Source organism: Symphalangus syndactylus, chromosome 10 (assembly GCF_028878055.3).
Source record: "Symphalangus syndactylus isolate Jambi chromosome 10, NHGRI_mSymSyn1-v2.1_pri, whole genome shotgun sequence".
NCBI lineage: Eukaryota > Metazoa > Chordata > Mammalia > Primates > Hylobatidae > Symphalangus > Symphalangus syndactylus.
This window is the reverse complement of record NC_072432.2, coordinates 17,612,571-17,623,185: the sequence shown is the minus strand read 5'-3', so window position 1 is coordinate 17,623,185 and position 10,615 is coordinate 17,612,571. Positions and strand designations below refer to the sequence as shown.

Here is a 10,615-nt window from a genome sequence, read left to right as displayed (position 1 = left end):
TAGGGATGTCGTGGAGTGGCGTTGCCGCGAGGACACTCCGGAGCGAAGGGCCGGGCGGGCCCGGCCTCGCCCCTGGCGATTCCTCCGGAAAGTCCTCTACTCCGCGGCGGAGGCTGGCGGCGATGTAGACGCGTGGGGTCCCAGGGGCGTCATGGCGGCGGGATGCCCGGAGGGGTCCCAGGGACGACGTAGCTGCAGGATGCCCGGGAGGTCCCGGAGACGGCGGGGCCGCTGGGTGTCCCGGGGGGTCCCGGGGACGGCGGGGCTGCGAGCATTTTGGGGGAGGTCACGGGGACGTCCTGGCCTCTGGATGCCGGAAGGGGTCTCGCTGACGTCAGGGCCTCAGGATTCCCGCGGGTGGGAGGTCCTGGGAAAGTTGTGGCTGCGAGGTACTTGGAGGCGGTGTTCTCTGGGACAGCAGGGCCGCAGGACGCGCTGACCTGGGCCCGAACGTCTAGGTCCCGAAGGGGCGGGGAGGCTGCAGTCGAGCTGGAGCTGATGGTCCCGCAAAGCTGCCAGGCTGTGAAGCCAGTTGATTGTGCGTGCTCTACAGAGGTGGCCTTTCTGGAAGCGAGAGCTTGACAGGACTTGCGGCCTTTCTCTCATCAGTGGGGAGGCAGAAGGAACGGTAATCATGAACTCCGTTGCCACTAGTCCCACGTTTAAATGTCAAATGACTTGTTAGGAAAAGCCAAAGGGAATAATACTACTTCATTTGTAGACATGGTAAGAAAGGGGCCCAGCGCGGTGTCTTACGCCTGTAATCCCAGCACTTTGGGAAGCCGAGGCAGACGAATCACGTGAGGTCAGGAGTTCGAGAGCAGCCTGGCCAACATGGTGAAACCCCGCCTCTGCTAAAAATACTAAAAATTAGCCGGGCACGCCTGTAATCCCAGCTGCTCAGGAGGCTGAGGCATGAGAATCGCTTGACCCCGGGAGATGGAAGTTGCAGTGAGCCGAGATCTGCCACTGCAGCCTGGGCCACAGAGCAAGACTCCGTGTCCAAAAAAAAAAAGAAATGGTAATGGTAAGAAAGAAGAGAGGTAGGAAAGGATAGCGTAATAATAGCCTTCGTTTTGTGTGTAGAAAGGTTGTTACTACTTTTGATTCAGTTGTTGACTTTGCAGAGCAGACTGAAAACATGAGGCAGTTCTTCATGGAATTATAGGCTTTCTATGAAAACGAGGAAATTAAATGGTAATTAAATTTGCAAGTTTAAAATACTGAGAGAGCAGTTTTTCTTTCCACGCAGATGGCAAAGTAACACTGGTGCACACATGTCTGAATACATCTAATGAGACTATGTATTTCGTGCTTTTTTCTCTAGGATGGCCGGGCTGGTGTGGTTGCAAATGATGCCGGTGACCGAGTTACTCCAGCTGTTGTTGCTTACTCAGAAAATGAAGAGGTACTAGTCCCCCCATTTTTGCACTTCTGAAATAATTTAAAATTACATACATTGTAATATATATATATATTTTTTTTTTTTCAGATTGTTGGATTGGCAGCAAAACAAAGTAGAATAAGAAATATTTCAAATACAGTAATGAAAGTAAAGCAGATCCTGGGCAGAAGGTATGGAATCAAATGATACTTTTAAATATGGTAATAGAAACATGTTCATAAATTCTAAGCATAATGTGAAATGAAACTAGAAACAGCATAGTTTGTTTCTTTATTGCTTTTTATGACTGAGTCATTACAGAGAGTACCCCCAGTAGGCTGTATCTTTTGATTGTTAGTGTTGGATCTTTTCTGGTATGGGATTCACTCAGATAGATGTTAGTTTCTTGCTGACAGGTCAGTTTGGTAATTTGTGTCAGAGGTGGTAATTTGGATTGTTCACATTTTTAGATTTTTTTTAACTGAGAGGATTTCAAAGATTTTGTGGGAATTTGAAGACTTATTGACAATGTGTTTGAATTTTGCTGAATCCATTACAATTGTTCATAATTTATGTAGACACTATTGATTTTCTTCCTCAGGATCTTTTGTGACACTTTCTGGGAACTAACTTTTCCACTTGACTTACAAATTTAATCATTAGAGTAACAGCTAAATTAACGTCTTATGTAAGACTCAGATTAATCATCTGTTGTAACTTTAATTAGAAGATTAAAAGAGGCTTGCTTCCCCAGACTTCTGTCTCCTCAAATTATAGATTGCTATAATAAGTAGGGGTTTTCATTTTCACTACTGTAGTAATACTTGGTAGAGTGTTTTTAAATTTTCAGAGTGCTTTCACATCTATTATTTTATTTAATCCTGTCAACATCCTTGTAAAATTGGCAAGGCAAATACTATCATTCCACATTTATAGATGAGAAAATCAAGGTACAAAGAAATTGTGGCATTATCTTAGGGGGTAAACTGGATAAGACTGCAGATCAGGTCTCCTCACCCTCTGCCCCAGGTTCTTTTCTTTCAACTCTGTTTAGTGAGAATTTAAGTAAAAATGTCCTTGTGTTGATTTAGAATTGGATATTATAGATTAAATTTATGCAGGTATCTCTTACCTGTTTATCTTATTTTCTATCTCTTACCTGTGTTCAATTAAATTGAACTTGATATTAATCTTTTTCCTTAGGATATTTATGCACTAAGCCAAAAACTATAGTTGTTTGGAGAGAATTCAATATTTGGTGACAATAAATATATCCCCATATCCTTTTACCTATTGACAAAACTTAGTACTGAGCATATTAAATATAAGTTGGTGTCAAATATTTTCAGATCATAAAGTCTAGAAAAAAGAATCATAGATGGGTCTTGAAGCCCGAATCACTGAGCAGCCAACAATATGATTTTTTTAACTAAACTTTTTATTTAGAGAGAATTGTAGTTTCCCATGCTGCTGTGTAAGAAATAATACAGAGATATCAAACACATTACTGGATTCACCACCTCTCCCCGTGGTTACATCTTGCAAAATTATAGTACAGTGTCACAACCAAGATGCTCACATCGATATAGTCCAGATGCAGAACATTTCCATAGATCTCTCCCCTGGTAGCCAACAATAAATGTTACTGTTTGTTTTATGCTGCTGTTTGGGGGCAGATGGTTAGAGTAATTATGCGGCTTTCTTCTGCCATATTGTGCAAAAAAAACTTTGTATTAGCAGAGCAACTTAAACTCACTTTTCTGGCCCACAGTGACAGTCAGATGGGTAACACAGAGCCACAGCGTGCTGTGATTAGTGAAGACTGAGCATCTTTCAGATTGCTATACCGTGGTCACGCTTGGACTCCTTTAGAGTTAGCTGCCTCGTGGTCCAGGTGATTTTTCCCTCCCAGCCCATCTACTCACCAGACAAGGGTGATTTTTACAGATCCATTGTTGTACCAACTCTCAGCCATGAAAGCATTTGGCCTTTTTGTTACCAAGCCATTAGGTTCTTGGTGCAGTGTCTACTGTGGGTAAACTCCCAAAGTTGGGCTATCTCAGTCTTGGCCTCATGCCTGTTTATGACCTACTCACAGGTAGCACCACTTAACTTGCTGCCAAAATTATCCTTACACCCTTCCTGTAACTCTCGTTCCCCTGTGGCCTTCCAGCCAGAAATGTGGTCCTTGGACCTGGCTTCTCAGCAATTATCCCTGAGAGGGAAGATCTTGGAGATATCCTGAGAGCACACAGAGCTTCCCCACACCTTCAGACTTGTACCTTGCTGTCCAGAAGCTGCCTAGCCCTCCTTTCCAACCCATAATGGCCAGTGCCAATAGCAGTGCGGGCATCCGGTGGTCCAGACAGGAGACACGAACTCTTCTTTCCATACTAGGCGAGGCAGAGTATATTCAGCGCCTCCAGACTGTGCATCACAATGCAGATGTCTATCAGGCTGTGTCTAAGCGAATGCAGCAGGAGGGCTTCCGCCGCACCGAACGTCAGTGCCGCTCCAAGTTTAAAGTTCTGAAGGCATTATATTTAAAGGCCTATGTTGCCCATGCCACAAGTATGGGTGAGCCACCACACTGTCCATTTTATGATACGTTGGATCAGCTTCTCCGAAATCAGATAGTGACTGACCCAGACAACTTAATGGAGGATGCTGCTTGGGCCAAGCACTGTGATCAGAACTTAGTGGCCTCTGATGCCCCAGGGGAAGAGGCAACTGGCATTCTAAAATCAAAAAGGACTCAGGCAGCTGATCATCAGCCCATCTTGAAAACAGTTAAGGAATCAGATGAGGATCGTCAGCTAAGAATCAGTGACCGGATACGAGAAACCAGTGACCTCGAGGACTCCTGGGATGAATCCTCGGGTGCAGGTAACTCCCAAGCATGTGAAGGATTCGGGTCCCAGAGTCACGTGGCTCTAAACGTTTAGCTGTGTCTGTTTGGATAGTGTCCTCTTCAGCATAGTTCCTGTTTCTGCCTCATTCTGCCCCACGCACCTTTTTAAAAACCTAATAGTAATCTAAAGGGTTCCTGGTTTTCAAAAGCTATGCCTCTGGCAATATAAGGTATTAGAGCTCTTTAAACTTGGAAGTGGTCTCTAGAGCCAAACTAGTTCTGGCATTATTAATAATGGGTAGTCAGGAAATTGTAGGTCTAGAGTGGGTTGGATAGCTATGTACAAAGGGGTTCAGGAAGGCAAGGGAGAAGTTTTAGAGTTGAAATTAAACAGGTCACAATTGTCCAGATTAAGGAAATGGATTCTTCCCAGTCCCTGGTGGAAAGAGGCTTTCCAGGAACAACCATAGTTTTATAATTTGTCTCAGCTCTGCTGCTGGCTCCAAGCATTCCCTTAGCAGGAATGTTCTCTTTGCAACATTGTTGCTTTGTTTTTCAGGGTGCTCTCAAGGGACCCCCAGCTACAGCAGCTCCCACAGCCTTTTCAGAGGTGCAGTTGCTCCCTGTCAGAGCAGCCCCATGGCCAGACTGGGTGTGTCCGGGGAGCCCAGCCCTTGCACCAGCACCAGCCGCAGCACTCCTGGGGTAGCCTCCACACCGCAGACTCCAGTCTCCTCTTCGAGAACTGGTTTTGTTTCTGGTGGGGATAGGCCCTTGACCAGTGAGCCCCCTCCAAGGTGGGCAAGGCGAAGAAGGCGGTCAGTGGCCAGGACTATCGCAGCCGAGTTGGCAGAAAACAGGCGATTGGCACGAGAACTCTCAAAGCGGGAGGAAGAAAAACTGGACAGGCTGATTGCTATTGGTGAGGAGGCCAGTGCTCAGCAAGACACTGCCAATGAGCTCCGCAGGGATGCTGTCATCGCAGTCAGACGTTTGGCAACAGCAGTGGAAGAGGCAACTGGTGCTTTTCAGCTAGGCCTTGAAAAATTGCTTCAGAGGTTGATTTCGAATACCAAAAGCTAGGAACCAATTACGAAAGGCTCTGTTTCCTAAACTGGTAGAAGTCTAGTTCCCAAACCTACCTTCTGAATCCCTGGCTCCTTTTCTGTGTCCTCAGAAAAAAACATGGATGAACCATTAATATCCAGGTAGTACAAATATAATTGCTAGTTCATTTTCCCAAGATTCTCCACCAAATGGAAGACCTTTCAGAAATGCCAGGGGTGGCCTAATAGAAAACGATGGAGCCACATTCTAGACTGCTGGTTCATCCTAGCTTTGTCACAGATGTGAAGCAGTTTACCTCCCTCCAGTGGTTTCCTCATCCGTAAAATGGGGATCAATAATAACTCCTGCCCTGCCTACCTCACAGGGTTGTTGTGAGGATCACATGGTTCATAGATGTGAAAGGGTTTAAAAGTTTAAAAGCACTATACACATTTAAGTTATTAATTCATATGGCCTTGGCTGAGGTAAGGCACATTAGTTTACAAGATACAGAAGTATGGGTATATACTGTGACTTCATTGCTTGAATCTTTCCTTTGCTGGTCTAACTTGACTGCTTCATGGAGTTTGAAATCTTAATTTTTAAAATCCCTGTGTGGTTCATTAGACTAGTATAAGCACAACATGTATTTGTACCTTAATCTCTTACAGTTCCACTGCTGCGTCTCTGACATATCTACTAGTAAGCACTGTTCTGTCAAACTGTCTTTCTCTCCTTCATTTTGCTGGTTCGTAGTCTCCTATCAATATAAAGAAAGAAGAAGTGCCAGTGAGCCACCATTGTGTGTTATAATTTATATCGATAATCTTCAATATAAAATACTGGCCATTTTATAAAATATTAAATGTATGTAAATTCTTTGCATTTCATATTATTTGGGTCCCTTTATATGCCTAAATTACATCTTTAAGTTTCGGTTGCCATTGGAACATTGTGGAAACAATTCAGATTATATCAGTTTCCAATCCGCTTTTTAGCTGATTTCATTCTTTTCTGTTATTTTTTTGTCTAGTATGTTATATAGGGCAAGCCCTAGAAAAGTTTCCTTTTGAGGAGCTTTCCAAGATTCTTTTTCCTCAGATGTTGTAGACAGAAGTTTATGTAGTTAATGGCATCTGGTGGAAGGGAACAGCTTTGTTTCCTCTTTAACTTTGGGAACAGTAGAGGATGGTGTGGATAAAGATTGCCTGCAATAGATGACTCCTTTTAAGCACTAGCCGTGAGCAGATGAGCCTCCTCCACACCCCAGACACACACTGTGGGAGAGATGAAGGTGATAAGCCACACTTCGGATTTACTCTAGAAGGGAAGACATTACTCTCTGTCATTAAACTAACTTAAAGCTTTTAGTGATTTACTTAGTACTTTTAGGAATACAAATAGGAATCTTTGGGATTTAAAAAGTTTTCCCATAATCTAGAAATTGGAAAAAAAAAGAGTGGGCATGTTGGGGGAGGTTTTATTTTCTATCTTGCAGGCTCAAGTGCTTAGCTAAATGCTGGAAATGTACACAGGTGGAGAAATGGTCAGAGCAGCAGTGGGAACGTACCCAGAACCATGAGTAGACGGCAAGCGAGCTGCTCTGCCAAGCCAGGGGTGGAGGTGTGAGGCGGCTGGTGTGGTAGAATATGCTGGAATCTAGTTAGAATTCCTGGATTCGAATCCTGTCACAGTTTGTTTCATCAGACAAATCACTTGCCCTTTTCTGTTATTTATTTATTTATTTTTTTTTTTTTTTGAGAAAAAGTCTCACTGTTTTGCCCAGGCTGGAGTGCAGTGGCGCAATCTTGGCTCACTGCAACCTCTGCCTCCCAGGTTCAAGTGATTCTCCTGCCTCAGCCTCCCGAGTAGCCGGGATTACAGGTGCGTGCCAACATGCCCAGCTCATTTTTGTATTTTTAGTAGAGATGGGGTTTCACCATGTTGGCCAGGCTGGTCTTGAACTCCTGACCTCAGGTGATCCACCTGCCTCGGCCTCCCAAAGTGCTGAGATTACAGGCGTGAGCCACCATGCCCAGCCAATTCGTGCCTCAATTTCTTCATCTCCAGATTGAGGGATTTGTACTAGATTTTTTTTTCCTAGTACCTTCCAGCTCTAAAAAAATTTGAAATAGCATAATAAAAGGCAAAATGAAAATGAAATTTTAATTGTAATATTTTCTGTCACAGCAGCATATGTATATTTGAAATACTGGTAACAATTTTAAGGTAGCATTCTGTGGTATTAATATTTATTAATATGCTCATGAACTTCTAAGCGCCACACCAGACGTACAGACTCTTTGCTTTAAAAGAGCATATATTTAAGGCATTGAAATGGATACAGCTATATTCATTCTCAATTGTCTTAGGCTATTATATGGAAAGATATGTGTCAATTATAGATAGGTAGGTAGGTAGATTTTCTGGAAACACAGAAGTACTTGACGGAGAGTTAGGCCTGTATTCTATAAATCTATTAATGGTAGCAAAGTGCATAAGACAGGGATTTCTTTGAGATGAAAGGAGTGCTGAAGAAGAGCATTGGAATTAATATTTGGATGTAGTATTGTGAAATTCAATGGGTAAAGTAACCCAAACGTGGGAATAAAAGTCAAGGGAAAAGTCTCGAATAAGTACACAGAAAAATAGGCTAAAAATATTAAGGGGAGGGAAATTGGAATACAGGGAGACAGTGTGCAAGAAAGCAAGCCAGGAATCTGCGTATGTGGTAGACCCAACCATTACTACTTGAACCCCCTTAGAAGAGCTTTTCCAGCATTCCATAACTCAGGTTCCTCATTTATAAAGTGGGAAGCTCATAATTGTCCTACCTACCTCACAGGGGTGTTGTGAGGATCAAAGGAACAGATGAATATACGAGCACTTTCAGACGTGTAAGGCACTGTCATGTAACAAGTGGGGGAAAGACTCTGGAGCACATTAGTGCTGGTGTGTGCCAAGCCCGTGGGCTGCTGACCATAAGGGATATTCAAGTAGGAGGAGGAAGAGAAGATGGCATTGCTAATAAAGGTTGTGATACACAACCATAGGATTAACTGCCTCCTCAAGTCCATCATGTAAATAAGGTGCTATGTATACCAACTTCCCACCACCTTTGTTTTTCTGTTCAGTAATCCTGGTGTGGACAAATAAAGTTTTCACTTGTATGTAGTTGTGGGTCAGTCCACTACTTTGTGATGATGTCTGTGGTCCTTTGTTGCCTCCATTCTCTGCTTTGCTTACTCCTCTGCTAAGGGTCTTGCCTGTCTGCGGCCCTCGGAGCTATATGTGCTTTCTGTCTTCAGAGGAGAGCGGCCCTCTTTATACAGCAGTTGAGAAATAATTTTCCATTTCTAAGAGTTCTGTAAATTCTGTAAAATATCCTTCCTGGCAAATTCTCTTGTCTGGGTGGTAGACAACCTACACATAACAGTATAAATTGTTCTGGTTGACTTAAATTCTAAAGAAAACAAAACTAGTAAGTGTCATGCTGAAATTCTAATATTGGTGCAAAACCCGCTGTGAGCACACTTTATCTTTTTTTCCTACTCTTAAAGTGTTTGGGATATAGTTAATATTAAATACTGAGTTTAGGAAAAGGAAGAAGCAAAGAGTTTAATGGAAAGAATACTAAACTTTGTATTGAAGTTCTGAATGCCAGCCAGTTATGCCATTAATTAGCTGTGTGACTTTGGGCAAGCTACTTTATCTCTTGTCCTATTGATATTTTAGTTGATAGAGAAGGAAGTATGAGGAACCTGCAAGTATTCCAGAGTTCTAAGCCAAATTAGTCCATTTTAAACCCCGTTTGTCTGCCTCTTAACAAGGTCTCCAGATGCTCTGTAACCCTTCAGCAATTAGCCACTATTAATTTTCAACTTCTCTTATTAAACAAATAGAATAGTCACAGCTCCTTGGAAGAAGGGTTTAATGGAAGGATACTAGTCTATTTTATCTTAATTCCTAGATGACATTAAGCCAGGAATCAGAGATTTCTATCCCTGCTCAAGGGACAGAAGAACTGTGATCATTTACAAGATGAGTGGGAGGCAGCCTGCTAAAGTATGAATAATAGTGTGATAGAGAAGACCTGGGCTCACCTACTGACTCTGCCCCTTGTTAGCTTATAAGTTATTGTCCCTCTCTGAAGCTCTTTATCTCTAAAATAATACCTGCCAAACACACCCCACTTAGGTGTTGTGAGGATAACATGAGATAATGTACGTGAAAACATTTTGTAGTCTGCATAAGTTGCTTATATCTGTTTATATATGCATATCCATAGTACTCTGCACCTTTCTATAAACAACATTCATAGTTTTGCTCAACCTTTTGGTTTCTGGAGTTAGTGTGTGTTCAGAAGCCAAGCAACGAAGATGGTCTTAGCTACTTTGGTTTGCCTTTAGTTTGCAACTTTCTCATCTCAGTGGTTGGGGTCGTCAGAATCATGGGTGTGAAACTATGATATAAAATCATGGCTATTATGAAAAATCATCTCTAAATATATAGCATCTATTAATAGCAAAGCCAGAACAAGAAAGCTATTTATTTTCAAATGCAAAGATCAGTACTTTAGTAGAATTACTATAACCCTTGTAAATACTCCATTTCTATCTTCTGTAATATTTGAAGACTTAGTATTAAGCAGCTTAATAACTTTGTTAATATTTTAGTATTTGTTCAGTGATATTGAGAAATACAGTCTTCTCTAAACTTTATATATCTACAATACTGATTTTAATATTTAGCTATCTTTGTCTTTCTTTATGGACAGCTCCAATGATCCACAAGCTCAGAAATACATCATGGAAAGTAAATGTTTAGTGAGTATGGTTCTATTATTGCTTCCCTTGTTACACAGAGTAATTACCAAGGTCATAACATGGAATGTTGATTTGAAACTTTGCATTTTTATTAAAAATTATTTATTTAGCATAATTATAATTTATTATAATTTATTTTATAGGTCATTGAAAAAAATGGGAAATTACGATATGAAATAGATACTGGAGAAGAAACAAAATTTGTTAACCCAGAAGATGTTGCCAGACTGATATTTAGTAAAATGAAAGGTATTTAGCAAAAGATATATAATAGTTACCTTTAATGATCTTTTGAAAGTTGACCTTAAAAAAAAAGTTAGAGGTATTTTTAGATCTTGGGAGAAGCAGAGTGATTGAACAGATAAGTAAGGACATATAAACTGTCGACCTGGTTGGGGCACTAACTGGCTGTGTGCCCATGGTTAAATGACTTGCCTTACCTGACTGTGATTTCCCTATAAGTCATATAAATGAATTAGGCCAAATAAGAGTTTTCCAAACACATTT

At 41.7% G+C, this 10,615-nt stretch overlaps 2 protein-coding genes across 5 annotated transcripts in view; both read left to right on the top strand.

Moving 5' to 3' along the window:
* HSPA14 (heat shock protein family A (Hsp70) member 14) overlaps positions 1–10,615 on the top strand; it is a 35,882-nt gene that overhangs the window by 730 nt on the left and 24,537 nt on the right. For 2 of the 3 annotated variants that reach the window (XR_008660653.2, XM_055296525.2), the window contains exons 2-5: positions 1,328–1,408; positions 1,493–1,575; positions 10,060–10,108; positions 10,252–10,357. Coding sequence is in view for 2 of the 3 variants with exons in the window: in XM_055296525.2 (XP_055152500.1) it covers positions 1,328–1,408; positions 1,493–1,575; positions 10,060–10,108; positions 10,252–10,357 (319 nt within the window). In the remaining variant the exon portion in view is untranslated. Of the gene's footprint in view, positions 1–1,327; positions 1,409–1,492; positions 1,576–10,033; positions 10,109–10,251; positions 10,358–10,615 lie in introns of those variants that run through there. The other variant, XM_063610078.1, reaches the window with a different exon arrangement.
* On the top strand, positions 1,491–8,452 carry MSANTD7 (Myb/SANT DNA binding domain containing 7). Of its 2 annotated transcripts, none has more exons than XM_055296534.2 (2): positions 1,491–1,575; positions 4,795–8,452. In XM_055296534.2, exon 2 carries the CDS (start codon positions 4,875–4,877, stop codon positions 5,316–5,318), a length of 444 nt encoding a protein of 147 aa, XP_055152509.1. In that variant the 5' UTR covers positions 1,491–1,575; positions 4,795–4,874; the 3' UTR covers positions 5,319–8,452. The 2 variants fall into 2 exon arrangements, with proteins under 2 accessions (XP_055152509.1, XP_063466158.1); XM_063610088.1 differs by lacking the exon at positions 1,491–1,575 and adding an exon at positions 3,558–4,270.

Bases quoted from the DNA above. Each gene is read 5' to 3' on its own strand.
- MSANTD7 (XM_063610088.1), top strand. From the start codon at position 3,709: ATGGCCAGTGCCAATAGCAGTGCGGGCATCCGGTGGTCCAGACAGGAG. The intron at 4,271-4,794 runs GTAACTCCCAAG...TTTGTTTTTCAG, and splicing joins GGATGAATCCTCGGGTGCAG to GGTGCTCTCAAGGGACCCCC.